The sequence below is a fragment of the Ochlerotatus camptorhynchus genome, unplaced genomic scaffold (assembly GCF_037179485.1).
Source record: "Ochlerotatus camptorhynchus isolate MF236.1 unplaced genomic scaffold, CSIRO-AGI_Acam_v1.1 ptg000324l, whole genome shotgun sequence".
NCBI classification, from domain to species: domain Eukaryota; kingdom Metazoa; phylum Arthropoda; class Insecta; order Diptera; family Culicidae; genus Ochlerotatus; species Ochlerotatus camptorhynchus.
In genome coordinates this window covers 151,708-173,351 of record NW_027040812.1, presented here as the reverse complement: position 1 = coordinate 173,351, position 21,644 = coordinate 151,708, and the positions used below count along the sequence as shown (strand labels likewise).

Here is a 21,644-nt window from a genome sequence, read left to right as displayed (position 1 = left end):
ACATTGTTGTTTGTAAGCAAACCTTAGGATCTATATTTGAGAAAGGTCATCCAGAAGAAACTTGATGAATCTTGTGCAAGGGTTTGCGCGGCGAACGGTCCGCGGAAACTGTGAAGTCTACAATAAAGTTTTTTTTAGGAAATACTTAAAAGAAGAAACCCAAACGCTCGCCTCTCTGTAGAGATACCAACAAGTTGATTGACGAGAAAATCGAATCAAAAAGTCACGAAAATGTTTTATTTATCTAAAACGAGAAATGTGTCACTTCTTATTTATGGAGCTATTTTTCACGAAACACACACACACAGGATACATTTTTTTTCGTATCAAAAGCAAACAAAAACTACCAACTGTGAGCGTCATGAAAATGATTTTTTGAAAAATGCATAAACTGTAAATCTCGTGTGAAGAACCGAAGCACACAATTCGGGAACATATAACAGGAGGTAGCGAGTGCTTCGAGCATGACGGTTGGATTGGTGTGCTCTCTGAGAGCCGGGCAACAATCCTGTCATTCGACGCCACGTCGATTTACACGATTCGATGCCCTAGTGTTCACCGATTGCGCAAGAAGCCTCACATATTTCGCTCCACTGGCAGATACTGCTTAGACGAAACGGAAAAGACCGAAGGAACATGAATAAAATCGTTTAATAAAAAAAAAAAAAACAGCAACAACAGTAAACTAATAAAAATTTATCAAGTTTAATGGGCAAAATAAATGTGGACTTTTTCATTTTTGTTGTTGAAAGAAACTCCCTTTAAAGACTGCTTATAGTACTATTTGGTTCGTGGAAAAGGAACAATCGAAACGAGTGTCTGACGTTTTTAGGCGTAAACTTCAAAGGACACAAAATAAGATCCATAGCACGATCCGGAACAGTCCACGTGAAATTCTGAAGTATACCACATGGCTGAGATTCAGACTCAAGAAGAACGGAGAATGATCATCCTGGAAAGGTTCAGAGACACCTGTCTGAGGTCAGATCAACAGATCATTAGGCTAAGTTTCAATTCAAACCAAATATGCCCCCAAGGGGGAAGAATGTAAACTTGTTGAAAAACGGAAAATTTATAGAAACAGTAACTGTTAAACGCTGTCCAGACTGGAGAGTTATAACATGTTATAACGGTTGTCAACTAATTGCAACACAGAAACCACCATCAAGATAGCGCTATAACATGTTTTAACTCTGTAGTCTGAACAAGGCATTAGGCCATTCTGCGCGGCGTGTGAGGTGAGGTGACAGTGAAGTGACAATTTTCACCTCGGGTGAGGCACAGAGAACAGACGTTCAAGTTCGGTCAGAAACTTGTGTAAAATAAGTGGGAACGTCGCCGTTACGTGGTGTTAGCATCTCCTGATTTTCTCTATAAATTTTCCACTTTCGACCAATTTGGCGCTAGTATCGATAAATTTTCTGTTGAATATTGCCACTTGGCGCTACTAGCACTTAGTGTCTAGTGTAATTTGTGCAACGCCAGCGCCATCATGTTGTCAAAGAGGGTTTTTAAGTGGGGAAGTCGCCGTTAGTGGCGCTTAAGTGGAATAGGAATCTTTACACAAGTTTTTAGAGAAATTTTGTTCGAGCCTCCATGTATGTTCTCTGTGGTTTTGATATCTTTCAAATTGGCGTCTTGCAGTGAAACTTTTCCAAGCTTTCGCAACCTACATTTCGGAGTGAGAACTACTAGAAGGAGGATAGTTTCCAAATTTTCCAAGTAAAACAGATGCTTTTTGGGGCAAATCGGTCCATGAGGAAAAACTAATAATTTCCCGTGAAAACTTTTGCTTGAATCGTGTAAGAAAACGTATTTGAAAACTATTTGTTATTATTTCGGTATGGATCGGAGATGTTTTCATGGAAAATTATCCATAACAAGTTTGCACCCACAGGGAGAGGTTAGTGTAATTTGTGCAACGCCAGCGCCATCATGTCAAAGAGGGTTTTTAAGTGGGGAAGTCACCGTTAGTGGCGCTTAAGTCGAATAGGAATCTTTACACAAGTTTTTAGAGAAATATTGTTCGAGCCTCCATGTCTGTTCTCTGTGGGTGAGGTGAGTCTCCGTGCAATTCAAATATTTTTTTGTATGAGAATTTCGTTCGAAACGAAATACAGAATAGGAGTGGGAGAGTCACCTCACGTGAAGTGACAATTGTCACTTCAGAAGTGACAGCGTGTCACCTCACCTCACACGCCACGCAGAATAGGCCTAAATATATTTAATAAAAAGATGAAGAGGAGCCCTTCAGCCAAGACAACAAATCTGGATCAACAATAGAAAAGGGCCCATCAGCATTTGTAAACAAACCGTTCCAAAGCCCTTTACTCACAAAGCGAAGACCACCCACGCAAACCAACATCATCATCGGATAGGGGAAACTTTCACGTACACGATGATGGTGTTGGTTTGTGTGGGCGGCCTTCGATTTGTGAGAAAAGGGCTTTGGAAAGGTTTGTTTACAAATGCTGATGGGCCCTTTTCTATTGTTGATCCAGAAATCAACTTTGCCAGAATCCAAGCGACAGATACAGTGAGTGAAGGTGGAAGCAACGCATAGAAAAATGAGCAAATACACAAACCCTTCTTCTGAGGATGTAATCTTTGCTATAAAATTCGTTCGAAGCATTTACCTTTACCACAGACAAACAGACGTAACTCTTCATTGTGTATCTTCGTTCATGCATTTAACGGTTGATTTGAATATTATTAGTTCCGCGAACTACTCGCCGCAGCGCTGGCATCGGATCACTTTGACGTTTCTATATATTCTATAGAACTTTTATGCAATATTGTTTACGAGTTAGCGAGCAAGCTTGTTTTCCGCGAGAAGCCAGAGAGATGTCGTTACTGAGGTTATATGTTTTGAGATACTATGTTTTCAAGAACAAGTTTTTCAAAGAGTTACGTCTGTTTGTCTGTGCCTTTACTGTCTCATAGCGTTTGTATGAGAAAATGGAAGAGTTGCCAGTCTTCTTGATTTGTTGTCTTCGCCTTCAGGCTAAATAAAATGTAATGTTACAACAAATTAACACGTAAATTGTTATGATGCCATGCTGGAGGGGGCATTGAGCCTGGTCGCCAGTGTAATGTTGATGACCAATTATACACCTTCCATGCAGCAATCAAATAGATAAAAATGAGATGGTTCTTAAATATTGACTTATGCGAGTCGATTGAAATCAGCCGAATATTAAATAAAGGTTACTACCGCGTACATACCATGGCTTATATCATGTAATCATGTAATCTAGGCTGTCTTGCAATGAGAACTTATACATCTAGGTTTCACTGGAAATCCTATGTATGAGTGCTCATTGCAAGACTGCCTATATTACATGATATAAGCCATAGTCTGTACAGGGTATAACCACAAACGAAGTTACAGACGACTTTCTCCGAAGAAATTAATTAAAATAATGTGGTTCTCTGTAATAGAATTTTAGTTCACCTTCCGCCCCTCACCGCCAGGTTCGCTAGTATTTTTGTTTTGAATTAATTCAAGTTGGTTTTGTGTGCAATGATCTGGCAACTCGCGTTCTCGCTCGCATTGACGGGGTGCTGTTTTCTCACTCATCGAAGGAAATTTTGATTAGAGTGAGAAAGTAAGGAACAGTCAGTGCGGGAGCCGTGTGCGTTACTATAGGTGCGGCAGAAGGAATGTAGTCGACTCTTTTGTTCTTACGGTGTTCTTACACATGATCCAACGTTACGTCACACTATATTATGCATAAGAACGTCGTTTTAATGAAAGAGCTGACTTGTTTCCTTCTGCCTCACCAATCGCTTTGATCACAACAATTGCGATTCTCCGTCGGTTCGTTTCGCTGCGCGAGTTAAAGTTTTGATCGTCGGAGGTTCTTTTTAAATAAAGATCTATTCACTACTGCTGCTACCTAAAGACTACTTCAATCAATAATTCCTACAGAGAACCTAGCACTCGCGAAAAGTGTCCACTATGCAAGTCCGGAGTCCAATCGGTCACCCGATTGCGGAATGCTGATGAAGCTCGCTGCTGTTGTCATTCTGTGCATCCGTCCTAGATGCTGACGAGAGCACCGACGATGGAATTTGCCAAGAGCGGTTGGCACCGGCGTTAACTCGCCCCTCCTTAGTGATGAACCTCCAGGGGCATCGTATATCCAAATGAAGATGTGTTTAGGTTTCCGACGTTTTTTCCAGGTTCCGATTTTCCACGATGATCGTTGGTGTTTGGCATCGTCTCTAGTTTGATATTTGTTGTTCTGCGGGAGAAAATGCTGAGGAAAATAATGATACCGATTATGGGGAGGATGGTTATCCCTCCAAAAAGGGACCAGTGTGGGAAATGCAGACTGTAGCTTTTTAAACGGAGTAAGTCCAAATCTTTCCGTGTTTCTGTTTGCAGTTTGTGGAGATGTTCCATACTAAGGTTCAATATAAAACTGTCCTTGGAAATAGCTATTCCGTCCAGATGAAGGTGGACCGGATTTCCAGCAGTGGCTCGAGTTCTGCCGGCATACGAAATGTTGTTGATTCGTATGGTGCAATTCTCGTATCGAATCAGATATGATTCAGTGAGAATTCTTTCATTGGTGCTGCAATCTGATGATAGGGTGAAATTGCTCATTGAATTCACCAGTAAATAATACTAATCGATGGGAACAATCTCCTGCTGTATGGGATTTGATGAATAGTTGCAAATGGCTGGTCTCGCATCTATTAGGTTTGGTATGCATGTAGACTCGGTTACTTCAATGTCCTCAATTCGATAAATGATGGGTTCTAGGTTCTTGACGATAAATTTCTGTGTCGGATGGATCAGGAAAGATCTCTCTGTGGTGTGGATTTGTTGTTGGTTGTGGAATGTTGGGAAAACATAGATTCTACGAAAAATTCTGGGGTCTAACTTCGGCATCTTGATGAATAATACGATCTCCTTGCGGTTGATGGCGATTGCTGTCTTGGCATAGGTTACGACTTCGGAATTTGAGTGAACTGTAATATTTTCTCTCTCTAAATCTCTCCAAAACATTTCAATTTCATTTTTTGATAGAATTTTTTCATTTAATAATCCTACTTTTGCTAAGGCTATGGTATCAATAATGTTGTTTATTTTATCATTTAATTCCTTAAGGTTGAAAAGAATATTTATGGAATATAGTTCCGAAGTTTTTGAATTGAACAGTTGAATAGCATCTTTTGTTTTAAATACTGTCTCTTTTAACTGTAATGCCATTTCTCGGTTAATCTTTACTTGTATATTGTTATTTGCTACGAGATTGTTAATGGTTGGATTGATTAACTTTAAATCATCTGCGTCGGGGGATCCGGCAATAAATTTCCAAACTTTTCCTACTGCGTCCCAACGTTTCTGTATCTTGGTTTGTAAAATAGTTCCTAGTGAGAGGTTTATGTCGTCAAATTTTTGGACTATCATATCTGTAAACTGCGTTTTTCCTACTTTATTAAATTTATCTCAAATCGGTTACATGGTGGTTCAAGATTTCTATGTTAAAATGATGTAGGTAATAATAGGAATGAATCTGAATTCTGCTAACACCTTGTTCGAAAACAAAAATTGGTTGATCTATCTTTTGTATTTGTAGCGTCTATGTTTGTCTCAATAGTATTGGAAGTATAAAGATTGTCAACATCTTCCGTTGAACTTTTGAGGATGATTTTGGGATGGTCTTCGCTGGAAACTTCTGCCTGTGGAGAGAAACCAGGCAGTCACTTCGGGGTTGTCCTGTTTGCTGCGATGCTACTGGGGGCCCTGATGACGATCGAGCCGGATGGCTACGGTGTCCTGATTTCTGCTTTGGTTGCTACGGTGGGGCTCGTGGTACCCGTTTGTGATATGTGCTTGGCTCCTTGGACCAATCGCTGGAATCTCTGATATTCCACTTTTGAGGATGTTTCGCACTAGCACTGAGTTTACGATTTTTACCGCGGAACTTATACGATTTTACGATTTACCTCTCACTCCAAAAGGCCTGTGTTCAGTCCCAGTCGGTGCAGCCGGATTATCTGAGCCATAAAATCCTCATCACGCCTTCCTCCGGAAGGGAAGTGAAGCCGTCCCCGGTTCATGAGTTGATGAGTCGATAGGTAGGGTCCAGGTATGAGAGCTAGCTTGCTGGCGTTGGTAGCATTGGTGCTCAGCACGGAAAACCAGATCGACGGAAAACAAATCAAAGGAAGAAAGAAAAAAAGAAATGAGATTAACAGAACTATATCTGTACAAATTCGGAATAAGTTTCATATTTTTGAATTTTCTGCAGAGCTAAATCCGCTAAGCTAAATCTAAACTTTTATCGAACAGTCCGCAATTAAAAACCCAGTAAAAACATTACTGACTGGATTAGTGTGTATATGTTATGTGCAACTTATCTGTTGTAATATTCAACGAATTGGTTCGGTATTGGTGCTTAGTTGAAAGTTCACAATCGCATAAATTGTTTCGTCCACGTCTTTGGAGTCGTCAGCAACATCTCGAAGCGCTGCCAATAGTTTTACGAATTTAATATCAATTGCAGCCGAGCAGACTCCGGCATCCTTAAGGCAGTTCTCCACGAGTCTTATCAAATAACTATCCGTTAGAAAATCGAATCCGTATTTGTACTTGAAGTTGACGACCAACCGAGCAAGGTCCAGCATTTCTCTTCCGGGGAGTAGCTGCACAGCAACCTGTATCCAATTGACCAAAAATCGCAACCCGGAGTCCAGCAGCGATGGCTTCTTTTCGCATCCCAAATCGTCCAGAGTTAGCATTTTATGCCTCAGAAATCCATTGACCAATCCGACCAGTTCTGGACTGATTTCCTGCCGGCCTTGGACATGGTCATAGCCAAGTTTATAACTATCGTTGAAATGTAATCCACAAAATTCCAACTGGAGCTTCCACAGCGGGAGCAAATCTGGGCTTGATTCCTGGGGCAGCATTTACTGAATTTGACCAACGATTTGCACAATTCAATGAAGAAGCCTGCTGCTTAATTTGATCCAAATGTATCCGCAGTTGAAGTGAGATGAATTTAACGATTTCTACCAAAATCTGATCCGGAGGGGATTTCCCACTGAGGATTTTCAATTTCTCTGATAGGGATTTCAGCGTTTTCATATCCAGAACAGAGTTGTTTTGAAAGTTGAGATACACAGCAAAAAAAAAATGTAAAATCGATCAACGTAATTCAAGCTGATGAATGAAAAAATGATGTAATAGCAAAAAGCAGATACAATATTACATCAATAGATGTAATTTTGTTCGCAAAATCGATGTACATCGTACAACGTAATATTACACAACCAGCGGAATGACCTCTGTGCAGCTGTTTGGATGTAATATTCAACAACTTTTTTTTCTGTGTACTTACTCAAAATCCACACGGAACTTGCCGTTGGCTCAGATTCTATTCTTTCAAAAATAGGGTAGTGAACTACTTCGGTCTAATCGCCCATTTTGGGCCTATCGAGCAGAAAACATCAAAAAAATCCATGATTTCAGAGTTAACAAGTCAATTATGGGTTTGGTACGATACTTTAGTCAATTAGCTGTCGAACGAAGTCAATGAGAATGCGTTATATGAAGCTTTGCACCCATAATTCACAAAAACAAAAGAAGCGCTCCGACCGAATCAATTTTTATCTTCATCCGAAAGGCCGAAGTGAATTCATTGGCGATTCAATGCGTTAGGCCGAATTTAGAATCCGTAGGCCGAGTTTGGCATCAAGAATCAGTGTTAGACTTTTGACAATATTTCAACGATTGGTTTCTCTTTATTAAATCTTACGGTACGTACAGAAAGGTAAATAAATTTGGAAGTCATCAGTAATAATAACATTTCGTTTGATGCTAAACTGTGCTAGATTAAGAAAGACTAAGTGCGCGTTATGCTTAATAGGCCGGAAAGGAGGTAGTTAACCCTACTAAGAATCTCCACTAATTGTAAGTACTGCTTGGAAGCCTCACCCAAGCTAAGAATTATTTCCAAATAAGGCAAACTCTTGTGGAATAATTCTGCCATTTCCATCTCGCTAAACTTCTCTATATATTACTTATGCGAAAAATTTCGCTGCCCGCTTCTGATACACACTGAACAGTCGATACAGCAGCGCCGTTGAGTTATCGAACACATCGTTGTAGATCCCTACTGCTTTCGCCCGGATCGCGAAATCGTCAGACTCGGACCAATGCCGCAACAATCGAATTGTGGTGGAGCAGATCACATCCATTCGTGTGCATCGTATATCGCCTTGAGCACCATCCGACTCACCCTTAGCAACAGCTCCGTGTGCTCTTCCGCCCAATGGCAATCTTCCAGCAAGCAAGCGCATTGCACTAATATGTGTCGTTTATTCTGAAAAAGTAAAATTTATTACACAGAATCCTTCTAAACAAAATCAACTCAGGCATAACATTTGATAACGGCACAAAAGCATTTGTAAACAAACTTTCTAAGGCCCTTTACACGCGAACCAAAGTACGCCCACGCAAACCAATACCACTTTCGGAAAAGTGATAGTTGCCCCTATCCGATGATGTTGGTTTGCGTGGGCGTACTTTGGTTCGCGTGTAAAGGGCATTAGAAAGTTTGTTTACAAATGCTTTTGAGCCGTTATCAAATGTTATGCCTAAACTAAACTTACCACCTTCCCACTGAACTTCACCGCCAAATTATGAATTCTAAGCACAAAGCGGCATCGAATTCCATCCACCGCCTCGCGACACACTCCAATCCTCAGTATTTCCAGCAGGTCCTCCTTCCTATCACCATCCTCCGACTCTCCGAAGACCGTCAAAAGTTCCATTACGGATGAGCGAATGCATACCGAGTATGCCCGTGTTCTGTCAATGTCTTCTCGGTCGCGGTTGACTCTGACTTTGGTTAGAAGCAGGGACTGAAGAAATCTGTAGCAAAAATGGCAACAAGCGCGATTCATTGACAGCTCAACATCGTTTACTTGTGAGCAAATGTAAACCCGATGTGTTCACCCCTAATCATTTTGGCCTATGATCTTTTATTATACAAAAGAAAAGCAGATAACAACTAAACGTCATAATGACATGCTGTTTGACAACAGGCTCTCCCTTTCAATTTTTGTTAGAGAAAAAGAGATAACATACGGTACCTCCTACTTTAAGCTAGTACATATGAGTAGATAGTGTTGCCGTGAGGTACACTCGAAAATTTCAAATGTAAGTGCGTCAAATCAAATTTCGAGCCGCTCCGTCTGTCACTTCGTTTGTGGTATAACCAACCGGTGGAAACTTACGATTTTAAATTGGCTCACTACTTGACTAGCCTATTGGTCCCAAGCAAATCGATTAACAAACCCCATTATAATCGAAATTCTAGTACTACACAATGTTTGTTTTGATTCGCTATGGAAGTTTTTTTTTTAACTGGTTCCTTTATTTGCCAGGCTCAGTCGTGTGTGACAGTTTGCGGAGCCAAAACTCAGTTCTGTTTGAATTTACATTTTAAACAGCAGTAGAATTCTAGGTTAGTATTGAGTACCATTTACTCGTGGCGAGCTCGAGGTTAATGGGTAACAATTTCGATTGGAAGGATCTAGGTAGTAAACTGGTTTCTGAAGCCTCCTTCAGATACTACTCTTGGACGGTTGACCAAATCCTGGGCAGGGGCAAGTAGCACAGAAACAGGAGGATATTAAGACTGGGACACAATGGCTGGAAGTTGTTTGGAAAGGAAGGGATGGTCCGTCAGACATACAAAGGAATTCGTAGATCGCCTGCATGTAGGGAAGATCACGGGTTCCCAATACATCTCTTACTTGAAAGGTTGGGTTGTCTACCTCGGGCCACTAGGGTATCCAACAGTCGTGCTCTGGAGGCGTCATTACCCGGGCAATACCAAACTGCGTGAACAATGTCATCATAACCGGTTCTACACCTACATATATTGCTGTCAACGAGGTTTATTATATACAGATGTGCGTCTAGCGAGTAGTGGTTGTGTTTGAACCACGCTCTCGATGAAACATTTGGAATAATGGAATGTAACCACCGCCCAAGAGAATTACTTGTCCAATCGTTTTGCCAACTTAAAAGAGAACTCTGACTACTAATGGGAAAATTCATCATGTGAAATTCTTCTACACACAAAAAATATTGAAATATAAATAGCATAAAACTTACGCTAAATCGCAACTCTCCGTACCGACGCAAAGGTCGGTATATAGGGAGAGAATGCAAACTTATAGCGAATTCGTTTATTATCGGGGTTAACACCAGTTCCAACCCAGTGCGAAACCGAACTTTTTGTCAGTGTGAACCTCAACCTGAGCTAGGTTTTAAAAAGAAACGAGCAAACTGACGTTTGTCAGAAAACAAGCAGACCCAATCTTGATACCCGATCCAGGTTGGAACTGAATAATAAACGAATTCGCTATTAGTATAAAAATGGTTTATGCGTGCAATAGTATAAAATCGAAATATGCTTACACACTAAAATTTAGATTCAAGTTCCAGCAAACTGAATTGCTGAACTGGTTCCAGCAAAATCACATTTCACCGACCATCCAGCATTCTGAAATGTTTTGCTGGATACTCGGTAAATTTTATTCGATCTGTCAAATGAAATGTCAGTTCTAGAAAATTCAATTTCACTTGTCGTATGTTTGATTACCAACTAAAATATTCGCAACTAATTTGCTTAATTCTAGCAAAATTTGCTCTTCGAAATGATGTTTAGTGTGTCACCAAGAATTAAGTGCAACATTTTTCAAGTATATTTATAAAAATCCATACTGAATTCCAGAAAAAATATCGTTTTTCCCCAATTTTTGCAGCACGAATAAAAATCGCAAGATGACAGGATCAGAGACACGTTTGTCTGCTTTGCTATAGAAATTAACCAAAAAATTGGTGTACCATGTACCAGTATACCATATATGATAAGCTTTGAATAAATAAAGATATTTAGAATGATTTTGTGACATCCAATGAATTCCGAACTAAAATTTTCCATTCCCTTCCACTGTAAATTAATTGCTGCTTCTATTTACTGAAGTATCAGCAAAATTTTGCTGGGTTTTCAGTGATGAGCTGTTACTTAATTGAAGGATCATTTTACTGGTTATCCAGCAAAAATATTTTGCTGGAAGGATTGCTGAACTTCCAGTTCGGTAAAATCCAGCAAAATATTGCTGGTTTACGGCAATACATATTGGGTGTGTGCAATGCATAGATACCGAGACTGTTTTCGCCTTGTTGTTAGACTGAATCAGTGTTGTCGAATAATGAGAGAGAACAGCCCTAATAAAAAATAACCATAAACGAACGACAACCACAGAGAACAGACATGGAGGCTCGAACAATATTTCTCTAAAAACTTGTGTAAAGATTCCTATTTGACTTAAGCGCCACTAACGGTGACTTCCCCACTTAAAAACCCTCTTTGACAACATGATGGCGCTGGCGTTGCACAAATTACACTAACCTCTCCCTGTGGGTGCAAACTTGTTATGGATAATTTTCCATGAAAACATCTCCGATCCATACCGAAATAATAACAAATAGTTTTCAAATACGTTTTCTTACACGATTCAAGCAAAAGTTTTCACGGGAAATTATTAGTTTTTCCTCATGGACCGATTTGCCCCAAAAAGCATCTGTTTTACTTGGAAAATTTGGAAACTATCCTCCTTCTAGTAGTTCTCACTCCGAAATGTAGGTTGCGAAAGCTTGGAAAAGTTTCACTGCAAGACGCCAATTTGACAGATATCAAAACCACAGAGAACATACATGGAGGCTCGAACAAAATTTCTCTAAAAACTTGTGTAAAGATTCCTATTCCACTTAAGCGCCACTAACGGCGACTTCCCCACTTAAAAACCCTCTTTGACAACATGATGGCGCTGGCGTTGCACAAATTACACTAGACACTAAGTGCTAGTAGCGCCAAGTGGCAATTTTCAACAGAAAATTTATCGATACTAGCGCCAAATTGGTCGAAAGTGGAAAATTTATAGAGAAAATCAGGAGATGCTAACACCACGTAACGGCGACGTTCCCACTTATTTTACACAAGTTTCTGACCGAACTTGAACGTCTGTTCTCTGTGTCAAAACGGCATTACCATTTTCACTTACTCGCCATCTGTGAGTCAATCGTCACTTTGATTCTTCAATAGAGTACACCTCGGTGCTCGGCCTCGACTGTATAAACATTGGTTTGACATTTCTCACACGTGCCAAATCGATCGAAATTTCTTCGTGCTTTGTTTTGGTTTGCTTACTCGCGTGGATTAAATTTGATCGGATACACCGAACCGGATATTTTTTTTTCACGATTTTACTAAATTCATATGCATTTTCGGAGTAACGAGTAAAGTTTAATGTCTACGATGGAAACCGCTAGCAAGAAACAGAAAATGTCAGATGAGGAGCGGCTCGAACTTGCCGCTAAGCTCGATAATGATTTGGACCAGTACATGAATTCTCTGGAGAAACGAAGATATACCGAAGGATGGCCTGAAGATCGCTGGGAAGAGGTTGGTGGCGCTCTTTGAAAATTTCAGCTATTGCTTGACAATTATAATCTAACTAGGAAATGGCAAAGCATCCATTCTTTACGCGCAAAGCTCCTGAACCCGGCGAGGAACTTAGCCCTCTGATGGAGGGTTTGCAGCAACTAAAATATGATCCCGAGGAGAACACTGCACAGGAGTTGGCCGAAGCCTATAAAGAAGATGGTAAGTTTTACATGCAGCATAAAAAGTTCCGTCTGGCCGTTCTTAGCTACACGGAAGCGCTCAGTTTCGGAGTTATTGATCCGGAGTATCAAGCTGTACTGTATAACAATCGAAGTGCCGCCAATTTTTTCCTGAAAAACTATCGCTCCTCTATGCTGGATGCTGAAAAGGCATTACAATTGAAGCCAGATTATGACAAGGCTCGATGGAGAGCGGCCCAGAGTGCCGGTTTGTTGGATAAATTTGATCCATGCGTTGAGTATTGTGATGTGATACTACGAAACGATCCCACTAACAAACAAGCAGTGGAGCTGAGGAAAAGTGTGCTTGCAAAGAAAACCACTAAGGCAAGGGACGCTCGTAAAACAACACAGGCGGAACGACGGAAGCAGGAACAACTGACAAGGACGCTTGATGCGTTAAAGAAACGTGAGGTTAAATTTGAAGAACCCGATGCTCTAACGAATGAAAAACGTTTGAAACCGATATTGGGTCCACTTAATGAATTTATGGTGAAGGCTGACAGCAATGGGGTGTTACATTGGCCAACGGTATTCTGCTATCCGCAGTTTTTGACCACTGATTTCCAGCAACAGCTGTCTGAAGAGTGCACGTAAGGATGACTAGGAACTTGGAAACGTCATGCATGTATGAAATTGAAATGTTTTTCCTTGCTTGTAGAATGGAAGATACATTGATCAATATGTTCGAGGAACAATTTGAACTTGACAGGGACGGAGAATACTTTCCACACAAATTGAACGTTTACTATGAAAACAGGTTGGCTGGTCGAGTTTGTAAGGTTGATGTCAAAAAGACCATAAAGGATATCATTCGTGAGAAGACGTAGGTTATTATGGTGTTAGGAAAACAAGTTTATAAATTAACAACGTAAATTTAATTACAGATTCTACATCTATAATGGGACGTTGGCGTTTTTCATAGTTCCTAAAGATTCGAAGCATGAAATGGATTTTTTGAATCAAACGCGGGTACCGCTACGATTACAGTGAGGTTAATTTTAATGCTGATTGTACGTAATATAATACATACCATAATCTGAAATCTGTTTGCACATACCTTTATCACAATTCAACATGTTCTGTTAATAAGTATCCATAAACAACGTAGACAATTTTCGAGCCACCCTTTTTTTTAAGATGTTTATTTCTTGAATTAGTGTGGTTTCCATTAGAAATACTCTGTATGAATTTTTAAGTGACACAAATGTGCCTTAGTTCATTTGAAATGTGTAATTATTATTTAAAGTTCCTAATTCTATCATGCCTGTTTTAAAGAATGACGACTTTGGTGTGATTGGTTTGTTGTAACTAATATCGAAGATAACATATCAAGAAGACTGGCAACTTTGCCTAAATCCAATTGACAGACACAGTAGCGCTGCGCTCGAGCGAAGGTGAAAGCAACGCATAGAAAAATGAAAAAATAAACAAAGCTTTCTTCTGAGGATAGACCCTTTGCTATCCAATTAAATAGAAGCATTTACCTTTGAGCGGCAGATAACGCGATTGTGCCTGTCGGATACTGGTTGTATGAGAAAATGGAAGAGTTACCAGACTTCTTGATATGTTGTCTTCGCTATTATTTAAAGCTACAACTAACCTACAACTATCAGATACACCTAAACTACTACATACAAATTGCTTATAAAATCATATTCAGATGTGTCGAAGGGACGATCAAGAACCATCCTCAGCACTCTATTCTGAGCGACCTGAATTTTGTTTCTATGAGCAATCTACCGATAATCTTCTCAACAGTACTGTGATGTGGACAAAATTACTACGCTCCCCTTAAAATTCAACATGGTAATATTAAAGACATTCGTGATTAATATGATTACTTCATACACCCGCCATTTTATCATAATAGAGATGAACTAGCCTAAGGCTAAAAATCTCTTAAATAAAGTCTTAAAAAAAAACATTTTATCATAATATCGTCTGAATATGGTAAAATCAACAGAAATGCTGTTAAATTGAAAAACAAAACGATTACTATCTCACGTCAAATTATGGTAAATCCGGCTTTGTCGTTTCATGTTACATGGCCCCCATTTTGTAGAAAATAATTCTACGAGTACATATCAGCCATCAGACGAAGAAGCTGCTCTTTTGTTGCAAATAATGGCAGACGAAAAAATTGAAGTTATTTGTGACGGAACTGTGATGTGGAGCTCATGAATGGTAAGAATACATACAAACAGAAAGTAATTTAAATTCAATGAAAGCTTTTTTCTTATTCTTTCATTATCAAGCAGACAGCAGTAACAATTAACGATCACTGAATGCAGTGTGAAGTGTCGGGTTTTCATCAGATGGTGCGTATTATGTTAGATATAAAACTACATTATATGATATATGCATCTTATTTGATTGACCCTCAGTCGAATGACCTCGAGGCTGCATAGTGGTGCCAACGGTATCAAAACACGCGCTTTTTTATTTACGCTGAAATGGTTGATTAAAGGTACTAGGTGTCTTCTGAGAAGTTTCTCGGGTTACAGCTCTCCTTCTTATGGTAAAATAAAATTAAAGAATTATCCACCTAAAAGCGAGATGCAATTTTTTTTTTTAATATGATGAGATACAAAACAATTTTGTTCGGCAACCCTAATAAACAAATACCATAAACGAACTGTATCCCGGATTGGTAAACTATCCCACAAATGGTTTGGATGATACTCCGAACACGTCGCTAAGCTCTCTTTTATGGTTATTTGTATTGGGAAAAGCTGCAGAAAACATTACTGTTAACAACTTTGCTGAAGACTATAACTTTCTAGTTCTTATAACTGCTGAGATATAAAGGTTTTTTGTAGAGACATCGTTAAAATCAATTTTGTATCTGTAGCTTTCTACAATATTTTTACATGTTTGGCATGTTCTACAAAGATGTTAAAAATATTACAAATTACACATCTTTTCAGAAGACTGCAAATTGCTATCATTAAAATTTGAAAAGTTATTTACATTTTGACGTAGGACTACGTCTTTGATTTCTATATGGGGGTACACTTTGTGAAAACCGAAAATGGAACATGTAACAAATTAAGAAAGATTTTGAACGTTAATAACTCAGCTGCCCCTGGTCCAATTTCAAATTTTTTATCACCAATCGATCAGAAATATGGCTACGCATCGATGACAATGCTTTCGAATGTTGATTTTTACTAGAAACTATTGAAAAACTGGTAAATGTCCAGCATTGTCCAAAAGCGTTGAATTAACTAACAAATGCACCAATTACCTACATGCATATGCTGCTTCCCCAGCACAGTCGTCAGAGAGTAGTAAGTAGACGAAACAAATCGAAGTGGCATTCGCCTCCGATCCTCGGGCACGTGCGAATAGGGAGGATGGAATTGCGTAATATTTTGCACACTCATCGCCATATTCAGAACCAAACGCAAATTCTTCGAGATAATCACCATCCGTCGTCTGGCTCGCCGTGGCGGTGTCTGACGTATTTCCGGTCTGATTTACGAGGTGTGCTGAAGGTGTTCCTGAAAAATGCGATCCGTGATGCTGTTGTCACCTACACTAAACACGCCAAGCGTAAGCGGCCATGGATGTCATCTACGTTTTGAAGTGACACTCTGTTTGGTTTCGGAGGTTAAATCATCACCAACTTTGGCAACAAAACGGCTCTTTTCAGGGCCACCAAGCTTATTACAGTTTGCCTGTTTGTCCATATTCAGAACCAACGATCACACAAAATGCTCATGTAATCAAACTGGAAGCAGGGGTACAAATTATTTTGATCATCCTTGATCAACTTTGATTCGCCACGGCCGGATATTTTCGCCAGGGAGACAGCTCCCACACCTGGACCCTACCAATCGACCCATCAACTCAACCGGGGACCAACGGCTTTACTTCCCGAATGAAGGCGTGATCAGATATGTTATGCCGTAGAACATGCCGGTGGCGCCGATTGAGATTGGACCCAGGCCTGCTGGGGTGAGAGAATTAATCTCGCTAACCACCGGCGCCGATATCTTTCAAGGTGATATCACGGCGAATGAGATCGACCCAAATTTGAGTTTAGTTATCTCAGAAATAAGAAATAAAGTGCAGGAACTCAGCGATGAGTAAATTTGCCTCATGTTTTCCCAGGTTTTTCCAGGATTTTCCAGGGAAAAATTTCCGAATTTGAGAAAAGTAAAGATTGGATTCACTCAGTCTATTTGTTGAGACAAATTTACTCATCGCTGAGTTCCTGCACTTTTGGCGATTCTGAGTGAACTAAACTCAAATTTGGGTAGTTCTCATTCGCCGTGTACGCAAAAGGAAAAGAGCCAGTGTCGCTACTTGATAGCAAACTACTCATAATGGGAGGAGTCTTTGTAGCTTTTATACCACTTGGTTGCACATAATTCTGCTTTAACCTGAAAAGATATAAAAGAGCGCTGCTGTATGGCATTAGCTCATTTTCGCTTCGGACGGCGTGGTGAACAGCAATAGCAGCAGTAAGAAAGGTGGTGGCTAGTCCACTCCTTCACACCTATCAAGCAACAATTGACTGGTCGTGGCAAAGGAGGAAAAGGTCTGGTAAAGGAGGCGCCAAGCGTCATCGCAAAGTTCTTCGAGATAACCGCCATCGGTCGTCTGGCTCGCCGTGTGGTGTCAAACGCATCTCCGGTCTGATCTACGAGGTGTGCTGAAGGTGTTCCTGGAAAATGAGGTCCGTGATGCTGTCACCTACACTAAACACGCCAAGCGTAAGTGGCCATGGATGTCCTCTTCAATAAAACGGCCCTTTTCAGGGCCATCAAGCATACATCAGTAAAGAGTTGGAATAGATTTTATATCTGCTTGTTTGTCCATATTCAGAACCCGAAGCCCCCAACGACCACACAAAATGCTCTCCAGAGTTGTAATCTTGTAATCAAACTTGAAAGCAAGGGTGCAAGTGATTTTGATTAATTCTCTTAATCAACTTTCTCTTTGAAAAAAATTACTACAAATTTGGTACGCCTAAAATTAAAAAACGGAAAGAGTTGAGATAATAGATAATTGATCAATTAAAAGAACTAAATGCTCTTCACATTTATTCCGTCCACTAGCGGTCCTACGTCAAGCTTCCGTTCGTGTCCCTAGGCACAGACCCTTCTACTTTTTTTGGTTGAAAGTTACCCAACTTCCAATACCAATAACTTCTAAACGGGCAAAAACGAGCAGGCCATTCTTTGAGCAATTTAAAGTACAAGAAAATGCAATGAAATGGTGAAGAAACCAGACCGCCCCCACGTGACCCTTAACCGAAATACTTGCATTGAAACTTGTTACTTTTCAGAATTTGAAATGGCGATTTTGTGAAACCACGAGACTGTTATCACAGAGAACAGACATGGAGGCTCGAACAAAATTTCTCTAAAAACTTGTGTAAAGATTCCTATTCGACTTAAGCGCCACTAACGGCGACTTCCCAACTTAAAAACCCTCTTTGACAACATGATGGCGCTGGCGTTGCACAAATTACACTAGGCACTAAGTGCTAGTAGCGCCAAGTAGCAATTTTCAACAGAAAATTTATCGATACTAGCGCCAAATTGGTCGAAAGTGGAAAATTTATAGAGAAAATCAGGAGATGCTAACACCACGTAACGGCGACGTTCCCACTTATTTTACACAAGTTTCTGACCGAACTTGAACGTCTGTTCTCTGTGCTGTTATCGAGTAGGTGTGAAAAAAAGACATACAAATGGATAACCAAGCAACCTGGGTTATTTCTAGTGACTAACAAAATGACTCGGGATCAAAATCAGACCACCCCCAAACGACCCTTGACTGAATCGCTTATGTACTTTAAATATTTTTCACTTTTGTCAATAAACAATACCAAAATCATTCATGTTAAATGTTTATTACGTTCCGATTCAAATTGTACGAATCTCAAAGAGCGATTGCAGTTTCATTTTCGTCGATATCACTGTTCTTACTGTTGTCATCTGTTATGGTCAAAAGTTGGAGAGCATCCCCGGAGCACACCTCAGTTTTGTTTTTCGGTAGTTCCCTCATGTTGGAAATTAACGGATCGGAGGATTCCAGAAGACGGAGAAGAAGATCTGTATTCGTGGCTTCTCTGGAAAATTTTCTTGTGTGGTGGGTTCTGTATTACTTGGTAGCTTTGTTTCTGCTTTCCTGGGCCTCTTCAGATAGTTGCCCAATGGGTATTAGAAACGAAGAAATCACTTTCGCCCCGTGTATGAGCACTTTATGAACAGACAGGAGGAGATAGTACCATTGATATAGATCGACTAGTTTATGAGCCATTTCTATTCCGTAGCTTTCGAACCTCTCGCAGTAAATTTTGTAGCCTAATGATAGTATAAGAATTATTAGTTGAATACACATTTATCCAAGTATTCATATGATTTATTACCTGACGAAACTAAGCCTCTGGTGATGAATAGGAGAACGCCAAAAAGAGTGTTGTGAGCAGAAATGTCTGCCGTGAGGCATAGGAAGCCAAGTAGGAAGCGGAACACTTTTTCTCATTTCCAGATAAATTGATTCATCAGAGATGCTCCAAAACTTGATCTTCAAATTCTGTATCGGTTTTGCAAGGATCCTGCTGGTGTTCAAGAATGTTTTTGTTGCGAAAAATGGAAAATGTGGTTATGATCTTTTGAGTGCAAATTAGTTCAGCTCAGTGGAAAATCATATAATAAGACAATTGCCGATGGAAAGTGGTGAGATGTTGAATCAAAAATGCTTTAATTTGCGTTATGAAAAATTCTTAATCTGATGTAAACAAACGGTTTGGTTGACGTATCCTCTCGAATTCGCGGGGCGCACTCTACGTTGGTGGTGCATTAAAAAGGCCTATAACCAGTCCTATTGTAAATATGTGGCTAAAAATCACTTTAATGGCGGTAAGCTCCAACTCGGATTAACTTTTAATATCGCCCTGTTTAGATGATCTGCAAAGTGTTTGCTTAAAGACGTGTTGATTAACTCTGATGTCGACATCAAAGCAGCCGTCAGTCTTGATCGGGATTTAATCCGAGGATAATATCGGTTGGAGCTTACCACCATAATAGAGTTTGAAGAAACATCAAATATATTTTATTAACAATATGATCCACTCTTTCGCTTAGCTGGCGAACCGAATTTCTAGCGAAAGCACCTCTGTGTCCAAAAAGGCTATCAATGTATTTGTTTATCGTCACGAGGGGTAGACCAAATGAAAATTTGTTTAATATTTCAAATCAGTGCTAACATTTGAAAACGGCACAAAAGCCATTTGTAAACAAATGGTTTGTGGGCCCTTTACTCACTACTTGAAGTACACCCACGCGACACAACAGCAACATCGGGTAGGGGAAATTTTCCCCTTCCTGACGATGCTGTTGGTTTGCGTGGGCGTTCTTCGGGTAGCGAGTAAAGGGCCCACAAACCATTTGTTTACAAATGGCTTTTGCGCCGTTTTCAAATGTTAGCACTGAAATGAATGTATTTCAGCATTTTATTTTATTTGATGACAACAGTGACATGTCAGACACATTTTAAAGTAATATACACAATGTAATTAATGAAAATAATTTGACTCTTACTTTTGTAATATTTAAGTGCTATATTCCCACCCCTCGATTGTAATTGAATGATTGTTGCTGACCTTTTTCAACGCTAGATGGTGCGAAGCAATATTTTGCGGGTCTCCATTGCAACATTTGAAAAAGGCATAAATGGATCATATTGTTAATATGATATATTTGGAAACATCCTATTGTCACAGAGAACAGACGTCCAACTTCCACCAGAAAATTGTGTAAAGATTAGTGGGTACGTCGCCGTTACGTGGCGCTAGCATCTCCTGATTTCCTCTATAAATTTACCACTTTCGACCAATTTGGGGCTAGTATCGATACATTTTCTGTTGAAAATTGCCGCTTGGCGCTACCAGCACTTCGTGTCTAGTGTAACTTGTGCAACGCCAGCGCCTTCAGGATGTCAAAAAGAGTTTTCAAGTGGGGAAGTCGCCGTTAGTGGCGCTTATGTCGAATAGGAATCTTTACACAAGTTTTTACAGAAATTTAGTTCGAGCCTCAACAAACCTTTGTTATCCAATTTGTTCTGAGCATTTACCTTTAGCGGCAGATGACGCGATTGTGTATGTCTTATATCGGTCGTATGAAAAAATGGGAGAGTTGTCAGTCTTCTTGATATGTTGTCTTCGGTTGAAGCCAGTGAAAAGTGCCAACAAATGGTTCACCCTAGAACATCTGGAAATGAAGCATAGGAGAGATCAGGTGTTCACAAAACATGTGTAACCAACAGGGCCCAACAAAGTCACTTTCAATCGAAAATCGTCAAACGACGAAGAAGGTGTCAACCATTACTTTCAATTGAAAGTCATTCTTCGAGCAGATCCTCTTCAACATCAACAGAATCGCTTTCGATCAGTTCTCATGCTGTTTGTTTTGGCTTGATTCGTGTTCATATTGTCTTTCATTGTCAAACGAACTTGCTTTCGCATTGAAGCGAAGCTGTTCGATCCAAATTCGCGCAGTTTTTCTGACTTTTGTTGATTGTTCACTCGGGTCATTTAAGCGCAGGCGCATTGATCTCTGCACGTAGATGTCAAATTCATCATCATAGGGAGGTTTGTTTACCCATCAATATGGGTTTGTTTACCCATCAATATGGGTATTTTTAGAATCGGAGTTTCGTCTAGAGGCCGGAAATCGATGACCGACGCCATTTTGAAATCCAGATGATGGCATCAAATTTCAGAAAAAGTGGGAAATACTGACAGCGACCCATCAATATGGGTATATTTGGAATCATGATGACGTCTAAATATTGAAAATCGATATGCGACGCCATTTTAAAATACAAGATGGTGGATTGCAGTTTTAAAAAAGAGGGAAATACTGTCAAATACCCATCAAAATGGGTATTTTTAAATCGGGGT

The 21,644-nt window shown here is 39.9% G+C and overlaps 1 protein-coding gene across 1 annotated transcript; it reads left to right on the top strand.

Moving 5' to 3' along the window:
- The first annotated feature begins 12,255 nt into the window (after positions 1-12,255).
- Positions 12,256-13,759, top strand: Dpit47 (DNA polymerase interacting tpr containing protein of 47kD). Its single transcript, XM_065229959.1, has 4 exons — positions 12,256-12,500; positions 12,557-13,314; positions 13,383-13,547; positions 13,609-13,759. The coding sequence occupies exons 1-4, from the start codon at positions 12,345-12,347 to the stop codon at positions 13,712-13,714; spliced, it is 1,185 nt and encodes a 394-aa protein (XP_065086031.1). The 5' UTR covers positions 12,256-12,344; the 3' UTR covers positions 13,715-13,759.
- Positions 13,760-21,644: the final 7,885 nt, after the last annotated feature.